This window comes from Dromiciops gliroides, chromosome 4 (assembly GCF_019393635.1).
Source record: "Dromiciops gliroides isolate mDroGli1 chromosome 4, mDroGli1.pri, whole genome shotgun sequence".
In the NCBI taxonomy this organism is placed as follows: Eukaryota; Metazoa; Chordata; class Mammalia; order Microbiotheria; family Microbiotheriidae; genus Dromiciops; species Dromiciops gliroides.
In genome coordinates, this window is record NC_057864.1 from 184,297,948 (window position 1) to 184,318,788 (window position 20,841).

At 38.6% G+C, this 20,841-nt stretch overlaps 1 protein-coding gene across 3 annotated transcripts in view; it reads left to right on the forward strand.

Moving 5' to 3' along the window:
- FBXL20 (F-box and leucine rich repeat protein 20) overlaps nt 1-20,841 on the forward strand; it is a 127,541-nt gene that overhangs the window by 50,410 nt on the left and 56,290 nt on the right. For all 3 annotated transcript variants that reach the window (XM_044001031.1, XM_044001034.1, XM_044001032.1), the window contains exon 2: nt 16,172-16,233. In XM_044001031.1, coding sequence (XP_043856966.1) covers nt 16,172-16,233 — 62 coding nt within the window. The remainder of the gene's footprint in view (nt 1-16,171; nt 16,234-20,841) is intronic.

Here is a 20,841-nt window from a genome sequence, read left to right on the forward strand (position 1 = left end):
GTGATTAGGGTATGAATGCATGCTCAGCTATGTCCAAAAGCTGGGGGGAAAGGTCAAACCACAGGAGGGGTGAAACTACCCCAAACCACTCTACCTGGTAAGGAGGGGCAAGGGGGAAGAAGGGAGTGATGGTACCAGGAGCTGGGTGGGGGTAGGGGGGGAGTTAGGACTTAGGAATGCAAAAGGGGGAGGTAGAATCTGGGTGGGGTCTGCACTAGCTTGAGACATCTTCTCCTGCCTGATAACTAATCTGTAACAAGGACTGTGGGCTTTGGAATGTAGGCAGGTGGGGAAAGGGGTGGTTTCCAGGTACATCAGGTTCAGTAAGGCAAGATACATGATTTCTGTTGTTAGCAATGGAATAAAACATGAACAAAATAATCTAATAATAACAGGGACTTGGGGCTGGGTACTTTCCAGACCTCATCCTCAGAATCTGAACTGACTCAAGTCCACCTATCCCATACAATCTGGAAATGGCCTGTTCATGTCCTTTGTCCATTTCTCAATTGGGGAATGACTTGCATTCTTATAAATTTGATTTTATGGGGCAGCTAGGTGGCATAGTGAATAAAACACTGGCCCTGGATTCAGGAGGACCTGAGTTCAAATCCGGCCTAAGCCACTTGACCATCATTGCCCTGAAGGAAAAAAAGGAAAAAAAAATTGATTTAGTGGGGATCAAGTATTCCTAATAAAAAGTCCTGAGCTATAATAGAAAATTTGATATTTGAAAAAGAGAAGCATAAAAATGCAAATATGAGAAATCACAAAGGACTAAACAAAAGATTAAATTGTTTTCATTTCTATATGGGATACTTGTAACTCCTAAGAACTTTATCATTATTTAGGGCAGTTAGAAGGAATCTACTTTAAAAAAAAAAGAAGGAATCTACTTAGAGGACATTTGTGAGTCTATTATATTTTAATGATCTAAAAAAAAGTGGAAGGGTGAGAAAATGTGATGCACTGGGAGAAGGGTGGAAGAAGGGAGAGAAAGAATGGGGAAGATTATCTTGCAAGGAAGAGTTTTTACAGTGGAGGGGAAAATAGGGGAGAGAGAAGTCTAATCAGTGAAGTCAGTCAATCCAATCAGTCTGGGGCCTTTGGGCGTTGGCAAAGCCCATTATTTTCTTTTATCAGTCTTACCTTCTTTTCATGTACTTTATAAATTCATAATCCAGATCCATCCAAAATGTCTACTATGTAATGAATTGGCATAAAAGTCAATAATTGTAACTTTAAAGCTAATATGCTATATCATAATGGGTATTTAAAGAATAAATTATGATTCTAATTTATTGGATCTCTTTTGCTTTCTTTAGCAGACTCTTAAAATATTATAACTGGGAAGAACCTTTAAGGTTAACTAATACTTCCTTTTTCCTGATTTAGAAAAAATTTCTACATTATCTTTGATGTAGTATTATACCTTCTGTAAGTTGACTATTTTTTGAGGTACACAATAGCAAGTTTTTCCTTATGAAATTACTCTTCACTTGAATTCAAATCCTGCCTTAGACATTTATTGCTATGTAACCCTGGGCAAGTCATTTAACCTCTCTGGGCTTCACTTAGCTCATTTATAAAATGAATGGATTGGAATGGTTTCTAAGCTATCTTCCAGCACTGAATCTCTGTTTCTACTGTCTTCTCTGTAATTTTAACCTGTCAGTATATGCTTCCTGGAAAAGAAAGAACAAATCTTTCCTCTGTTCACATATCTTGTTGTTTTGTATGTTCTCAAAGAGGACCATCATGACATCAGGGTGATGTCTTGATTTGTAGTGAATTGGATTTAAGTGAGGGAGGGCTGTGCAAGGTCAATCTCATTCTTTCCTCTAGAGCCATTTGGGTGTGGCAAGATACACATCAGGATGACTGGAAATTGCCCCATATGTTTGAGGCAATTGGAGTTAAGTGCCTTGTCCAGGGTCACACAACTAGTGAGTGTCTGAGGTGAGATTTGAACTCAGGTCCTCTTGATTCCAGGGCCAGTGCTCTATCCACTGTGTCACCTACCTGCCTTTCACATATTTTAAGAAAGGAAACAAGCATTTATTATGAGTCAGTTACAATACTCAGAAAGCATTTTCTAAATCTTATCTCATTTGAGCCTTACAACAACCCTGGGAGATAGCCATGTTATATTTGAGGAAACTTGAGACAGACTTGTAGGGCCACACCTAGGAGGCCAGATTTGAACTCTGGTCTTCCTGACTCCAGACCCTGGCAGTCTATTCACCACCACGGTCTCGGGCAGTTTGGTTTTGGATATATTGAATTCAAGGTGCCAGCAAGACATCCAGGTGATGATGGCAATAATACATACACATTTGTATTCCATATACACACTACTCATTCCTTTACACCTCTTTTACCTTCTCGTCAAATATTACTACAAATATGGTCCATGTGTATGTTTATGTGAAGGTGAGAGGGAGAGACAGAGCACTCTGCTTCTTGCCATGTAACTCTGTTGTGATCCCTTTGGTTTGGGGCAAAACCTGCCGAATACTTCTTGTCATTTGTCAATCAGTCTCTCAAGGTCCTGTGTAAGTTGTGGAATTTTCATGTGGAAAAGCCAAAGAACAACTTAGATCTGCAAAAGAGCAACAGACTGGCTCTTGACCACCACTGTCAAGTATCTTAAACTATTTATTATGAAAAAGATGAGGAGATGTATAATAGAATTAGTTGTATTTCAGAACTAGTTGAACAGCCATACTCAAAGTAATCATTGATTCACTGTTAACTTAGATTTAAAGCTAGATGAGACCTTTAAGGTCATAAATGAGACTCCAAACCACAGAGATTCACTGAAAAAGATCTGAGGGTTTTGTTAGACTTACAAGATCAATATGCAGCAGCAATATGATATGGCAGCCAAAATTGTGTTTTGGTGGGTTTTTTTTTTTTTAATATTTGGCTGCATTGAAAAACACATAGCTTCCAGGAATAAATATGTTTGGGGGGGGGGGGACTTCTGGTTTGGATTAAGGTTGGAGGGCTAGCTCAACGAAAGAATTGGAAACTCATCACAAATCTTGTAAGATAAAAATTTATTAGGAGTGAGGAATGTATGGCTGGGGTACAAATCACCATGGTGACTGTCCCCTTGAATAAGAGGAGACTTGGTCTTTTGTATCTTTACAAAACTGTGAATAGTGGAGTATCAATCGGATATGCAGCATCCATCCATATCCTGCATATCATCATGTAGACTTTGATATTGCTTATCAGCATAGCAGAGTAATGCTCAGACACACTTTATTCCTGAGGTGCTTTTCCCTAGGGAAAGTTTTAAGGATTCCTTGGATGTTGGGATCTTTAGATTTCTTGGGGTGCTTTGCATTCCCACAACAAATAAGAAATGATCATACCATATCTGAAGTATTGTATTCTTTGCTATATCCTATATGTTAGAAAAGACATTGAGAAACCTAGAGGATGTTCAAAGGAGGGCAGCTAATATGGTGAAACATGAGTTTGCATAGCAGGGTTGAAAGAACTTGGAATGTTTGCCCTAAAGACAAGAAAATTCGAGAAGGACATGATAATTGTATTCATCTATTTGTAGGGCTACAATGTACAAGAGAGATTTGATCACTTTGGTGCCAAAGAACAGAAGCAGCGTCAATAGTTGAATAGACAAATTAAGGATTGATGTTAGGAAAAACTTCCTAATAAAAAATGGCATGAGCTGCCTTGGAAATGGTGGGTTCCCCTTTATTGAAGGGCTTCAAGAAGAGACTCTGAATGACCACTTGTCAGGTAAGTTATAGTTGGCATTCATTTTGTGTTAGACTAGATAACCACTGAAGTTCCTTTCAGCTTTGAAATTCTGTACTTTTATATAAAGTAGGATACAGCTGTGGGACCCAGAAATTATATTCCTAGATTGACCAAAGAAGCAATCATAGATCTAGGGCTCCTGATCAACCAAAGAAATACTACTCTTACATATAGGTAGTGTTGGTATATAAATGTACAATGACTTTAGAAATACCTTCACAACTGTGAAATTGCTTTGTGTATTGAGTGATAATGTAAAATTTCTAGCTGATATATGCCTTGGAAAATTTCAACGGTTCTGCCAGTTTTCTTTTCTTTTTTTTTTTTTGCGGGGCAATGGGGGTTAAGTGACTTGCCCAGGGTCATACAGCTAGTAAGTATCAAGTGTCTGAGGCCGGATTTGAACTCAGGTCCTCCTGAATCCAGGGCTGGTGCTTTATCCACTGTGCCACCTAACCGCCCCCAAGTTCTCCCAGTTTTCAAGTTTGGAACTTTTGTATGGGAATTTTAAGCCATCAATTCTCTTAGGGCTTTTTGAAACTGAATTGGGCTTATATGCTATCCAACTCCTCTTACCTAAAAACTTTTAAATGTTTTTTCTTTCTGTATGTATTAAGTATCATAAAAGTTGTTTTGGTTTTTTTGGTCTTTTTTTTCTTTTTTTTTTTTTTTAAGCAGGGCATGGTAGATGTTTAAAGATGGAGTATTATTAGAGTTTAAAAGTTTGTCTAGGGGCCGCTAGGTGGCGCAGTAGATAAAGCACTGGCCCTGAATTCAGGAGTACCTGAGTTCAAATCCGGCCTCAGACACTTGACACTTACTAGCTGTGTGACCATGGGCAAGTCACTTAACCCCCCCATTGCCTTGCAATAAATAAATAAATAAATGAACAAATGAACAAACAAACAAACAAATTAATTAATTGATTTTAAGAAAATAAAGTTTGTCTAACTACCCTACAAGTCAGGTGGGATTATTCAGGACCAGAAAATCTTTTGGTGGATAAAGTTGGATATGGTAGAATAATCTAAAAGGGAAAAAAATCAAGATTTTTTATTCAGAACAGACATTGGTATTAGATAGATAGTTGTAGAGTGTGAGCAAAAAAGAAGTAAACGTAGAAAAAGATCCAAGAAATTGAGTTGGATGCTAGAAGGTGTCAAAAGTTGGACCTACTGAACATTGTCTGGTTCCCAAATGCCCCTTGTTTTATATTTCAGGATTCTTTTGTTAGGAATTGTTTAGTCATGGAATTATAATTAACTGACTTCAGTTTTGTTATGGACCTGAGGTACCTCAGAAGTTTTCTGGGGGAAATCAAGGCACCATGCCCTTGAGAAGCTAAACCAAAAGATAGACAGACCTAAAGAGGTAGGCCCATTGGGTGTGACTGCTGCCTTTGTGGCATAAGGGGGACAGAAAGATTGGAGCTGCCTCTCACCCAACTTCACCCAGCCACCACCAGTGGTCCTCCCCCAATAAGGGAACTTTATACAGTCAAATGATCACCCCATCTGACCATCATCTGTCCTGTATAAAAGTATCTGCCTGTCTCCTCCTGGAGGAGATAGGTATCTCAGAGAACCACACCTCTGTGTCATGCCTTCTCCCCATGAGAAGTCCAAGGACTTCTCTCTTGATTTCCTTTCCCTAGCACCTAAATAAAATACTATTTTATTCTAATTGGATTTGTGTGTAAGAGAGTGTGATTCTTTGAAGAGGACTTCCTAAGAACCCCTACCAGTTTTCCCCATAACCAGTTTGTATCTTTAAAGCTGTTGTATTACTACTGAGGGTAAGATGTTGGGGTTATGTGCTTATTTTAAGGTTTAGCTGCCATGAAAACTTTTCCTCTTAGTTTCTGGGAAGAAAACTATAGTCTATTAGAAAAACATCTGGTGTTGGCTGGACATAGAGGAAGCAGCATAATCAGTGTCAATAAAAATTACTTATGGGAGTAAATTTGTAAATCTACAACTTCATAGATTTTTCCAAAATATGGAACTGGATTTTATATTATTTTTTTTACTATTTAGAATTTTATTTGTCCAAATTACATGTAAAAACAAATTTTGACATCAAATTTTTTTTTTAAGTGAGGCAATTGGGGTTAAGTGACTTGCCCAGGGTCACACAGCTAGTAAGTGTTAAGTTTCTGAGGCCGAATTTGAACTCAGGTACTCCTGACTCCAGGGCTGGAGCTCTGTCCACTGCGCCACCTAGCTGCCCCTTGACATCAATTTTTTAAAAACTTTGTGTTTCAACATCTCTTCCTCTCTCCCTTCCCCCACCAAGAACTTAAGCAATTCAATGTAAGTTATACATGAGTATTCATGGAAAACATCTTCACATTAACCAGGTTGTGAGAGAGAACAGACAAAAACAAAACTTCAGATTAAGGAACCATCAAAAGACTATCAAAAAAAATTATGCTTCAATCTGTTTTCAGATACCATCAGTTCTTTCTCTGTTGATGGATTGCAATTTTCACAAGTCTTTTGAGTTATCTTGGATCATTGCATTGCTGAAAATAATCAAGTCATTCACAGTGGATCATCTTACACTATTGCTGTTATTTTGTATACAGTACATTTTACTCTGCATCAGTTTATGTAGGTCTTTCCAGGTTTTTCTGATAGCATCTTGCTCATCATTTTGTTTGTTTGTTTCTGATAAAGTAACTAACAAAAAAAATTAAGTTTCAATCTGTATCCAAATACCATCAGTTCTCTCTCTGTAGAGGGATTGCATTTTTCATAAGACCTTTGGCATTGTCTTGGATCATTGCATTGCTGAAAATAGCTAAGTCATTCACAGCAGATCATCTCACAATATTACTGTTATTTTGTATACAATAGATTTCACTTTGCATCAGCTCATGCAGGTCCCTCTAGGTCTTTTTTTTTTTTTTTTTTAGTGAGGCAGTTGGGGTTTAGTGACTTGCCCAGGGTCACACAGCTAGTAAGTGTCAAGTGTCTGAGGCCCGATTTGAACTCAGGTCCTCCTGACTCCAGGGCCGGTGCCACCTAGCTGCCCCCCCTCCAGGTCTTTTTGATAGTATCCTGCTCATCATTTTTTTTTATAGTAAACTACATTTATATAGTACTTTAAAGAGAGATTTCCTTAAAATGAACTCATGAGGTTATTGCAAAAACAGTAATAGATAACTTTTATATAGTACTTTGAACTTGACAAAGGATTTTCTTCACAATAGCCCAGCAAAGTAAGTACTATACGTAACTTATCTGTGTCACAAACCCCTTTGGCAGTTTATGGCAATATTGACCCTTTCCCAGAATAAAGGTTTTAGATATGTACAATAAAATATGCAAGATTACAAAGTTAACCATTTATGAACAATATAACAATTAAGGTTTTTAATCAAGGCAAAGGAGTTGCAATTTTTGGAACTGGGTAGCAGGTGTAGGAGTAACCAAAGAGTGAGGCTATAAACAAAGCTTATGTAGGGTACAAAAACACAGAACAAGTGAAAAAACTGCCTTTGGGGTTGATTACCTCATTGGTTTCACCTGTTAAGTTTTTTCACATTAGAAGCTAAGAAAGTGATGAGATTATCTTTGAAAGGGTTAAGTATTGAACATCTTTTACATAAGCAAATGTACTTGAGACTTGACAGTTTGGGAGGTCTACATAATAATCAGAAGCTAGAATTGACAAAGTCTAGCCAGGTCCAGGCAATTTATTGATCTAGGAAAAAACTGGAAGTCAGTTCTTTGTCAAATTATTTTTCAGATCCTGGAGGTGATAGGGAACTACTGGAGTTTGCTAAGAGTGGGGGGGTGGGGGGGTGGCAGATTGACATGATCAGACTTGTGTTTTAGGAAAATCACTTAAATGGCTGAATGGAAGATGAATTGGAGTGGGGAAGAGACTTGAGGCAGGCCATTGCAGTAGTCCAGTTGTGAGGTAATGAGTGGTGGTACTGTCAGAGGAGAGAAGGGGGTGTTTTGGAGAGATATTGCAAAGGTGAAATTGACAGGCCTTGGCAACAGATTGGATTTGGAGAGGTGGGGTGGAGAGATACCATGTCCTTCCCAGCAGATCATCCTACACTATTTGCTCTCCTTTTGTATACAGTACATTTCACTCTGCTTCAGTTCATATAGGTCTTTCAATGTTTTTCTGATAGCATCCTGTTCATCATAACCTTTATATAGTACCTTAAACTTGACAAAGAATTTTCTTCACAATAGCCCAGCAAAGTAACTACATTTTGCCATTATAATCAATCATCATAGCTATTTTCCTCCATCCTATTCCCTTCCCATGATATTTACTCTGTTTTCTATCTTCTTTTACCCAATTCCTCCTCAAAAGTGTTTTGCTTCTGACTGTGCCCCTCTCCAGCTCTGCCTTCCCTTCTTTTACACCTCCCTCCTTATGACCTTCTCCTCCTACTTTCCTGCAGGGTTAGATAGATTACTCCACCCAATTGAGTTTGTATGTTATTCCCTCCTTGAGCCCACTCTGATGAGATTAAGATCTTTGAGCTATTTTTTTTTTGCAACAAACATTTATTTTTTCCAGTTACATGTAAAGTGTGAGAAAATGGGTAGTTGTCTCCTCTCAATGAAGATATAACAGTCAATCATACTCCTCCTGACCTGTTTGTAGGACAAAGGTCTCAGATCCTTCCACTCAGGTCCTTCCACTCAGGCTAACAAAATCACATGGTTCAAGGAGCCCTGGTCTCTATAAGGTCTGCTCTGGAGTTGTGTCCATATAAGGAAGTATAAGGTCCACTCAGTGGACACCTCAACATTTTCAACCAGGCCCTGGCATCAAACTTCGTTTGCAGAAAGGACAACAAAGAGCCTGTTGGCTTAGGCCTTATTTTTCTACTTAGTAATTAAGTTCATTGTGTTGTTTGTAAACTAGATTATAGAAATGCTTTATTTTTGTTAGATTTGAGAATATGTCAAACAAATGATCAAAAAGGCTGAAATAATATAAAAATGTTGCTTCATATTATTTAGAATTCCTCTTGGACAATTTCATTATTCTTTTTGGAACAAGAATTTTGAAAGTCATATTATTCCTCAGCCATCTAATTTAGGGGGGAAATGATTAGTTTTACACAGAGCAAACAGTGCCAATGAGCAAACAGACCAGGTCACCAGGATCTAACTATTTAAATGTTTAGGAATGTAGACTTCTTAGAGGGGGCTGTTGAAATGGCTCCTTGCTTTGGATGGTAATTATCCTTATCACTCTATACATATCTGCCTTTTAAATAGCTGTTCGTGTGTGGGGGGTGGGGGGAATTGTGGTATTGCTGCAAGAAATGCAAGGCTGAATATGGCTAGTTCATTTTAAAAGTCTTGACTGTATGAATTAGAAATCCAACTAACTCGGTGTTATTTGAAATTAGAATTAACTTTCATCATAGACATATCTTAGTTCTCATCCCCTTTTCATATATAATTTCATTTGTATATAAACTCGTTAGAATGGTTTCTGCTATCTTAACCATGAAGTATTTTATTTTATTTTTTCAATCAACAAGTATTTATCTTCTCTTCCCTATCCTACCTCATAAAAGAAAAAAAAAAAGAGAAAACCATCGTAACACATATACAGAGTCGATCATGACAAATTACCACATTGTCCAATTTTATTTTTTTAGTGAGGCAGTTGGGGTTAAATGACTTGCCCAGGGTCACACAGCTAGTGTTAAGTGTCTGAGGCCGGATTTGAACTCAGGTCCTCCTGACTCCAGGGCTGGTGCTTTATCCACTGTACCACCTAGCTGCCCCTAGAAGCATTTATTTTTAAGAGGACAGTATAAACTAGTTACATTTATCCAAAAGCAATCTTTTATGATCCAGGAATCACTAAAACAATGTGAGGAGTTGGGCTTGATCCCAAAAGGGTGGGTAATAATTTGAGATCAACTAATGGGTCGAATCCAATCTTCGAATAGGCAGTCATGGGACTTGTCTCTACAACCATACCTATGTTTATTGTCCAACATTCCACAAAACCCTTCCTGCTGTGAAAGTGGACAATCTTCCCTTTCTGAGCATTATCCTCTCAGGACAATTATAACCTAACCTCATAGCAGCAACTGGGCAGATAGATACCATTGGGAATAATCCATACTCCTCTCTGTCTTTTCCCAGATGACCTGTCTTCCAGGACAGTGTCTTTTCCCCTCCTAGCCGCCCCCCCCCCACCTCCTTTCCCCTTCTTTCATTTTCTGTGGGATAGAATGAGTCACAAAGGATGAGCAATTATGGATGGGTTGTGACAGATTGCAGTAATCTTTTCCGCAGATACACTTTTTCTATATATACATGGATATTAGGATAGTATTGTTTAGAGCACCATCCCATCCTTGTAGTTACCCATGTTCACAAATTCAGTGTCATCTTAACTGTTCACTGTCCCTCAGACCACTCATACAATCAGTTATTAAGTCTTGTCAAGTCTACTTTTGCCTCTCTCATCTGTCCTTTTTTCTCGACTCATACAGGTACCACACCATTTTAGTCTTTCAGGTACTATCTTCCAGTTCAGTACTACCATATGCTTAACTTTCTTGAATAGATTACTATGGACCTCTTATATTTGATCCTTTTTAGATTTAGTTGTTGGATATAGTTTAATAGCCATTAAGACATTTTGCATTAAATTTTTTTTGTTTTATTTATTTGAAATTGAATCTCTCTTTTACCCAAGCTGCTCCCAGGAATGCAACATAATGGTATCGAACTTAGTATGAACACCAGATTATCTTTAACTTTATTGCATTTCAAAGTTAAAGACATCTATCAGTCTCTGCAGGACCAGGTATCAATGTGTGCCACACACCATAGCTCTTTTGCATTTTCAGAGTTCCTCTTCTAAAGAGTTAAAATTCTTGTCCTGTATTTCTTCTCATCTTCACTACCAAGCTTTTAAAGTATTTTATAGTCTTTTTCTCATTCTTGACTACTCTTCAATCCTCTACAATCTGACCTAGTATTCCCCTGAAACTCTTTATGTTCTGATTTTCCTCCTAATTCTGACTGATCCTTCTCTCTCCTTAGCTGGTCCTTCTTGTTTCTTTTGTTTTTTAAAAGGTGGGTATGTATTAATTCTCTGTCCTCTTCTGTCTGTCTGTCCCCCCACTATATCCCCCTCCACCTCATTTCCATCCTTGATTTTGGTTCTTTCTTCTTTAACTGACCCTTAAATCTCTTTCTATACTTTCCTTGTCCTCAGTTCTAGTCCCATATTTTTTCTTTTTTTGACTCTTTCCATTTATTTGTTTTTAGAATTTTATTTTCCCAAATTACATGTAAATAAAATTTTGACATCAAAATTTTTTTTGAAATTTAGTGTTCCAAATTCTCTTCCTCCCTTTCTCCCTCCCCCCCTCCCTGCAAGAACTCAAGCAATTCAATATAAACCATACATGAGCAGTCATGCAAAATATTTCCACATTAGATTAGCCAGGTGAAAGAAAACCGACAAAAACAAAACTTCAGATAAAGGAACTAATAAAGAATAAAAATTGTACTTCAGTCTGTATTCAGACACCATGATTGTTTTGTTTCTGAGGCCAGACTTGGGCTCAGGTCTTCCTGGGTCCAGGGTGGATGCTTTGTCCACTGTGTCACCTGGCTTCCCATGTTGACATCTTTAGGGTAAAATTGAGGGGTGAGAGAATTGGGGTTAACAGAAAAACCTAAGACCCAAGCTCTAATTCAGATATGAGCTCCAAGAGGGATTCAGACCCCAGTTAATGGATAACTTACAAGTCAGGATACTAGGTTCTCTTACCCACAGAAATCAGTGCCCATAACGGGAACAGAGGGAGGAGGGAGGCCATAAAGACCTTAGACTGTAACAATGATACATGGACAGGCTATGGAAGCTCAAATTAGGAATAAGTAAGCATGAGAAATAGAAAGAGACATGCACAGAAAAGGCCAAATTTGTCTCCCAGATTCACCTTATGACGGTAAACTTCAAAAACACACCTCCACAGAAAAAGGTACCTGCCTCAGGGGTTAGTTTAGGACCCCAGGAACTCCAAATTAGAATAAGCCCTCCCCTGTACCTCCTTAAGGTGGAGATTATTATAATGAGACTGATAATCAATTTATTCATACTATAAATATAACTGTATTTTCTTACCTTATTCGAGAGATACCTTTCCACTATTCTGGTTCTCTCCCTGTGTTCACTCACAGTATTGCAATAAAACTTGGGAAACTGAGTCAGTGAGCCTTGTAATTCTTTTGGGACGACTCACGATCAATTTGATCACCCTAAATTCAGCCCACATAAGAATGGTGTGGAATCCCACATGAAAGAAACAGTTCCATATTTTCAATCACTTTCACATATTCTGTACCTGGATACTTTGTTGGACTCTTCAAGCTCAAATGTTTAAAAACTGAAATTATATAATTGTCTTAAATCTCCTAATTACCCTGTTTCTAATGATGGCATCATCATCCTCGCTGTCATCTGGACTTCCTGATTTTTTTTTTTTTTGCAAGGCAATGAGGGTTAAGTGACTTGCCCAGGGTCATATAGCTAGTAAGTGTCAAATGTCTGAATTCTGATTTGAACTCAGGTCTTTCTGAATCCAGAGCAGGTGCTTTATCCACAGCGCCACCTTGCTGCCTCTGATGACCCACTTCTTGAAACTTTTTTTTTTTTTTTGGCTTATACACAATACAAATTGTTATCTGCCTATCTCACTAACCATTCTGTTTCTTTCTACTAACTCCTTCCCAGATTTTAGCTGTAGTTCTCCTCAAAGTCTTTGCTTTTCTTCTATATTCTCATAAAGAGAGCTCATTTACTCATGTTTTCAACTATCATGTTATCACATGCCTTGTTCCAGCCTTGCCAACCCAGGTGATTCTCTTCAAATCTCTTTTCTGTGATATCTCCAAGTTTACAAAGCCTGGGACTAGAACTCAGTCTTTTTACTCTGATCTTAGTGATCTTAACAACACTTCCTCCTTCCCTCCTTGCCCCATAAAACCCACAAACCATTGCGTCATTAATTATTTTCCTAACTTAGTGTTGAAATTTTAGGGACATCTTTGATTCATTCCTCTCTTTCGCCCTTCTAATCAGTCACTAAATTATTTTTCCTTCACCATGTCTCCCTGTGTTCTCTTATTCATTCCTCCTGACAGCACCCAGTGGAGACTCATCCATAGGCTGTTGAAATTTCCTGCTTAACTAGTCTTTTACTATTCTACTTAGTCTACATACTGCTCCCTAACTAATCCCTCCTAAAGACTGCTTTTATCTTGTTCCTCTGATATTCAGAAACCTTTGGCGCCTGACACATAGTTGCTTAGTAATTGCTACTTTGTTGTTTTGGTGGTTTTTCATTACCAATCAGCTGAAGAGTTGACTTCTTAGCCAGGCCCTGAGGGTTCATTTTGCTAGTTAATCTGAACAAATTTACTGCTGTATTACTATTTTTTTTTTCCCTCTAGTGAGGCAATTGGGGTTAAGTGACTTGCCCAGGGTTACACAGCTTGTAAGTGTTATGTGTCTGAGGCAGGATTTGAACTCAGGTCCTCCTGACTCCAGGGCCAGTGCTCTATCCACTGCGCCACCTAGCTGCCCCTGTATTACTATTTTAATAAAAGTACAGTAATTAAAATAAAAATTAGTATTCTATTTTCATTTCAGTAATAAGAACAGGTCTTTTTCGATTAACTTCCCTTAGAGGTTTTCCTGTGTTTGGGGACTTGTTTATATGTTTTTGTCCCTGACTTGCTGTGCCAACTTGCCATATAAACTTTATACGTAGCCTCAGTGATGGTTCTGACTGAAGCTATCTATCCATTCCCAATTGGAATAGTTTATGGTAGTGATAACTAGATAGATCAGTTTGTACTGTTGGCTATAAAAGCGTTCTTCTTCCATCAAGTTTTTTTTTTTTTTTTAACATTTGAAATTGAGGAAAGAAAAGAGGAAAATAGAGATTTTTATTTATAGGTCACTCCATTCTCTGGACTGTAGTTTTCTGATATAAGGTTATTTCCTGCTCAATATTTCTCCACTGTAGATTCCTTTTATTCGTAGTTCTGGAGCCGCATGGCCAACATTAATTATCGTAGCAGCCTGTTGGAGTATATCTGTCAGTGTTCTCCTTGTCGAATATATGGAAACTGACCATCATGTGCTCCTAATTTTAAGGGGGGAAATGTATTCTTTTTTCTTTTTTTTTTTTTTTTCAGTGAGGCAATTGGGGTTAAGTGACTTGCCCAGGGTCACACAGCTGGTAAGTGTTAAGTGTCTGAGGCCGGATTTGAACCCAGGTCCTCCCGACTCCAGGGCCGGTGCTCTATCCACTGTGCCACCTAGCTGCCCCGAAATGTATTCTTAATAAGCCCTTCTGAAAGGAATCTCAATTGGGAAGCAAGTATCCTGTTTTTTGACTTGGGGAAATATGGCCATTATATATCTATGGGAACTGAGTCACACATTTATGATCTTGGTCAATCAGGGTCAGCTCTGATCCTGGCTCTGTAGTCAGAGCTCATGGGTTACCACTCCCTGCCTCTGACCCATCTTGTGCGCCTGTGGGCAAGACACTGAAAGCTTCCTGTGTCCCATTTTCTTCATTGGTAAATCCCATCAAGTTTTTAGAAGATTCAGACTATTAATAGGAGCTTTATAGATAATAAGCTCTAAATGTGAGAGATGTTTGGGGAAATCTTAAAGATATCTCATGAGATTAGTTTTATTGGGATTGTTCTACTGTAGGGGCATTCTTTCCAGGACTTATGATGGTGGGGTTTTTGGGTTTTTTTTGGTTTGGTTTTTTTTTGCTGGGCAATGGGGGTTAAGTGACTTGCCCAGGGTCACACAGCTAGTAAGTGTCAAGTGTCTGAGGCCAGATTTGAACTCAGGTCCTCCTGAATCCAGGGCTGGTGCTTTATCCACTGTGCCACCTAGCTGCCCCATGATGGTGTTGTAAATGATCTTGAGTAATCTTTCATCTTCAGGAGTGATTTTAAGTAAAGCCAACACACATTAAGCTATTACTTCTTTTAGGTCCTAGGGATAAAAAATAAATTAATGAAAGACTACTTTCCCTGAAGGAGCTTATATTTTACTGGAGAAATACAGCATGTATACAAGTAAATATAAAGTATGTCCACAATAATACAAAATAATCTCAGAAAGATAATGCTAACAGCTTGGGCCCATGTGTTCCAAGAAAGGCATTGGGTATGAAGTGATACATGAATTGTACAGTGTAGAACTGAGGAGCCTCGGTGCATTTTAGATATGAGGTAATCTCTTATACAAAGGCATGGAGGAGAGAAATTGAATATTCCTACAGGAAATAAACCTTACAGGCTGAAACTGAGAGGGGAGAAAAGGGAATTATATAAAATAATACTAGAAAGGTAATTGGGAGCCAAATTGCCAAGCTGGTCAGTCTGTATTTTACTTATGGACAATTTGGGAGCTACTTTTAAGAAGGGTGTTGCATTTGTCAGATTTTTTTGTTTGTTATGAAAGGGAGTGAGGGGAAAGAGAATAGAAGCAAGGCGACCATTTGGGAGGCTGGTGTAATATAGTCCAAGTGAGATGTATTGAGACCAGGGCAGCTAGGTGGCGCAGTAGATAAAGCACCAGCCCTGGATTCAGGAGGACTTGAGTTCAAATCCAACCTCAGACACTTGACACTTACTAGCTGTGTGACCATGGGCAAGTCACTTAACCCCAATTGCCCAGGTGGGGGGTGGGGAAGACTTTAAAGGGAGCAGCTAGGTGGTGCAGTGGATAGAGCACCTGCCCTGGATTCAGGAAGACCTGAGTTCAAATCCAGCCTCAGACACTTGACACTTGCTAGCCGTGTGACCCTGGGCAAGTCACTTAACCCTCATTGCTCCACCCCCCTCCCTCACCCCCCCCCCCCAAAAAAAAAGAGATGTATTGAGACCCTGACATGAAAGTAGGTATATCAGTAGAGATGAGAGTCCAGGTAAACAGTATTTATATTTGACCAGATATGGGGAGTAAGGGAGAGGGAACACAAGGATGACTCCAAGGTCAGGAATCTGGGTGACTAAAGGGATGGTGAACGTCTCAATAGATCTAAGGAAGTTTGGAGCAGGAATTGTGATACTTTCCTGATCTCATTTTTTTGGGGGGAGGGGGTGAGGTAATTGGGGTTAAGTGACTTGCCCAGGGTCACACAGCTAGTAAGTGTCAAGTGTCTGAGGCCAGATTTGAACTCAGGTCCTCCTGAATCAAGGGTCGGTGCTCCATCTACTGCGCCACCTAGCTGCCCCTTCTGATCTCATTCTTAAATTTCTATTATTTGATTAGAGAGATTTTAAAAGTTGTGAAACTTGACATTCTTTTTTCCCCCTAGATGTTCTCAAACAATGATGAAGCTGTGATCAATAAAAAGCTTCCCAAAGAACTACTGCTAAGGTAAGTCTATGAAATTAGGATTCTTTTATTTCTGTTTTGCACCCAATGCCTATTACAACAAAATTATTACCATCTGTTTGGACAATCTTATTGCTTGTTCCTGCTTCTGCTGCTACTGTTTTGTTAATAGTAAATGTATATTGTTTACTGATTAATTGTAGTTAAGTCAAAAAGTATTAAACATCTACTCTCTGCCAGGCACTATACTAAGGTCTACAGTTACAAAGAAAGGGCTCTGTTTTCAAGGAACTCATATTCTAATAGGGAAGATAATGTGGAAATAACTAGATACATACAAGATATTTACAGAGTACCTGCAATCTGAGGGGAAGGTATTAGTAGCAGGGAGGACCAGAAAGGTGTGTTGCAGAAAGTAGAATTTGTCACTGTTTTTCAGAGAAATGCAAATTAAAATAATTCTGAGGTATAAAGGGAAAGGACCAACATGCTCTTTGTGGTGGCAAAGAATGGGAAATCAAAGGAATGCCCATCAATTGGGGAATGGCTAAACAAGCTGTGGTATATGATAATGATGGAATATGTGATTTCAGGAAGGCATAGAAACACTTACATGAACTGATACAAAATGAAGTGAACAAAACCAGGAGAATGTTGTGCAAAGGGACAACAATATTGCTTGATGAAGAATTGTGAATGACTTAAATATTCTCAGCAATTCAATGATCCAAAACAATTCCGGAAAACTAACGATGAAACATACTATCTACCTCCAAAGAAAGAACTGATATTGATTGAACACACTGAAGCGTGCTATTTTTCACTTTCATTTTTTCTTTTATTCAGGTTTTCTTATAGAAAATGACTGGTATGGTAATGTTTTATATAATTGCACATGTATAATCTATATCTGATTGCTTATTGCCTGTGGGAGGGGACATAATTTGGAACTCAAAACTTTAAGTAAAAGGGTTTTTTTGTTGTTGTTGTTTGTGTTTTAGTGAGGCAATTGGAGTTAAGTGACTTGCCCAGGGTCACACAGCTAGTAAGTGTTAAGTGTCTGAGGCTGGATTCGAACTCAGGTACTCCTGACTCCAGGGCCTATGCTCTTTCCACTGCGCCACCTAACTGCTCCAAGTAAAAGTTTTTATTATTTTTTTTTAATGAGTGAAAAAGATGACTCTAGACAGTATAGAATACCTGGGAGCACACTTGCCAATAAACAAAACAAAACATAGGAACTATATGGACAAAATAATTAAATCAATTTTGTACAAATAAAATCAGAAAAAAACAAGTGGGATTTGTATTCAGTCTTGAAGGAAGCTAGAGGCAGCAATGAAGAGACAGAACATGTTAGACATAGGTACAGATAATGTAGACATGGAGATAGGAGCTTGAGTACCATGTTTGAAGAATTGCAAGTAATATCCACTTGTGTTAGTTCCTTTATAGCTTGGTTTTATTTTCATTTATTTATTTATTTTCAATTTTCAGTTTCTTTATTTTTATGAAAGTATTTTATTATTTTCCAGTTAAATGTAAAGATAGTTTTCAATATTTGTTTTCATAGGATTTTTTAGTTCCAAATTTTTCTCCCACCATCCCTTCCTTCCCCCCTCCCCAAGACAGAAAGCAATCTGATATAGGTTATATATGTATTATCACATTAAACAAATTTCTGTATTAGTCATATTGTGAAAGAAGAATTAGAGCACAAGGGAAAAACCTCAAAAGAAGGGGGTAAAACCAAACAGCCCAAAAGTAGAAACAGAATGTTTCAACCTGCATTCACAAACCACATTTCTTTTTTTCTGGATGTTGAAAACATTCTCTATCATGAGTTCTTTGAAATTGTTTTTGATCATTACACTGCTTAGAAGAGCCAAGTCTATCACAGTTGATCATCACACAGTGTAGCTGTTACCATGTACAATGTTCTCCTGGTTCTGCTCCTCTCACAGAGCATCTGTTCATGTAAGTCCTTCCAGGTTTCTCTGAAATCCTGCTCGTCGTTTTTTACAGCACGATAGTATTCCATTATGTTCATATACCACAACTTGTTTAGCCATTCCCCAATTGATGAGCATTCCCTCAATTTCCAATTCTTTGATACAACAAAGAGAGCAGTTATAAATATTTTTGTACATGTGGGTCCTTTTCCCTTTCCTATGATCTCTTTGGGATACAGACTTAGTAGTGGTATTACTGGGTCAAAGGGTATGAACAGTCTCATAGCCCATTGGGCATAGTTCCAAATTTATAGCTTGGTTTTAAAAGGAGGAGAATCTCTGACATGTTATCAGATATTTGATTAAACTTCTTTCTCCATTCACACTTTTTAAAAAAGATAACAACCTTTAAAAAAGATAAGAACCTAAGTTCTGCCTCAGTGCCAGCAGAGACCCCTGTAATCTCCCCCATGCCTACTGCTCAGCCCTCTCACCAGACCCTGGGCTTAGTTCCAGACGACACTGGTGTTTCAGTTGATTCAGAGGCTCTGGGGGTCTCTTTTCCTGGCTAGGCCTGCCTGAGACTGGATCTGTGTCAGCGTGACTGTAGGGTTAGACTCCATTCCTACCCTGGCACAGTAGAAGGTTGGCACCTTCTAAGCCATCTTTCCACTTGACCCTGTTTGCCTTCGTTTCCTCATCTGTAAAATAAACTAGAAAAGGAATTAGCAAACCACTCCATTATCTTTGCCAAGAAAATCCCAAATAGGATCATGAAGAGTTAGACATGATTGAAAACAACAACAGTTTGGTTCTAATACTGAATAAACAAAGATGACTTAGGAGAGGTCACAGCATGAAAGGAAAAATTAGACAAAATTTTTTTTAGGGGGAAATGTGCCTCTTTTTTTTTTTTTTCCCCTGGGGGGGGCAGTTAGGGTTAAGTGACTTGCCCAGGGTCACAGCTAGTAAGTCTCAAGTATCTGAGGGTGGATTTGAAATCAGGTCCTCCTGAATCCAGGGCTGGTGCTTTATCCACTATGCCACCTAACTCCCCCCACCCCCCGTACTTCATTTAAAAAACTGTTTTGGGGGGCAGCTAGGTGGCGCAGTGGATAGAGCACCGGCCCTGGAGTCAGGAGTACCTGAGTTCAAATCTGGCCTCAGACACTTAACACTTACTAGCTGTGTGACCTTGGGCAAGTCACTTAACCCCAATTGCCTCACTAAAAAAAGGAAAAAAAAAAAACAAAACTGTTTTTGAATTTGAAATTCTCTTCCAGTTCCTTCCCTATCCATTGAAAAAGAAAGTGATATAATAACCCATGATATATATGAAGTCACGAAAACATTTCCATGTTATCCATGTAGCCCCTCACCCCCACACCTCAAGAAAAATAATCTGCCCTAATACTTTATGTTTTGTTTTGTTTTGCAGGGCAATGAGGGTTAAGTGACTTGCCCAGGGTCACATAGCTAGTAAGTGTCAAGTGATTGAGGCTGGCTTTGAACTCGAGTCCTCCTGAATCCAGGGCCAGTGCTTTATTCACTGCGCCACCTAGCTGTGTCCATATTCTTTCTTATAGTGTTTTCCTGGTTATTCTCACTTTACTTTGCATCTATTCATATGTCTTCCTAGGTTTTTCTATAACCATTATCTTAATTATTCCTTGCAACACAGTAATATTCCATCCCAATCATAGACCATTAATTCATTAGTTTAGACATTCCCAAGTAGAGAGGCATTCCAATTCTTTGTCACCACAAATGAACAACTAGAAATATTTTTTTTTTTTACTCGTAGGTCCTTTACCTTTTTCTTTTTTCTCTTTGGGATACAGACCTAGTATGGTATTGCTGAGTCAAAAGTATACACAGTTGTATAGCCTTTTGGGCATAATTCTGAATTGTTCTCCAGAATGGGTGGACCAGTTCACAACTCCTACAGCAGTGCATTAGTAAAATTAGATACATTAAGATATTAAATAGGTATCTATAAAAAGATTCCTTTAGAGTACACACACACACACACACACACACACACACACACACACACACATATATATTTCATGCATAGATTATTATGAGTTAAAGACAGACATGTTTAGGTTATTACTACCTAACTTAATCATACGCTTTTTTTTTTTTTTTTTTTTTTGGTGAGGCAATTGGGGTTAAGTGACTTGCTCAGGGTCACACAGCTAGTAAGTGTTAAGTGTCTGAGGCTGGATTTGAACTCAGGTCCTCCTGAATCCAGGGCCGGTCCACTGCACCACCTAGCTGCCCCCACTTCTTAAATTCCTTAATAAATGACTGCCATAGGCAGGGCATCCTGAAAAAATTCCACTTTCATTTTTACTATTGCTGGGGATTTCACTCTCTCTCCCTTTGTTTCTTTCTTGCTTCTGTAGATGATAATCTACATGGACCTTTATCCCATTGCATATAATTAATAGGCACTGGGGTCTGTGGTAAACTGGGGGGATGGAAAATACTTTTTGTCCATATCTCTGCCATCCCCTTAAAACACTGCTTGTTGGCAGGAGGAGGAGATGGGGGAGGGGGGGGGGTTACATTTTGTCATCCTGTTTTTCCCTACTTGAAAACCAGTACAAGTCTCATGAGAGAAGGTAAGAAAGAGAATATTTTGCCACTATTGTTCCATAACCCGAGATAAAGGTCTTCATCATCGCCCTTA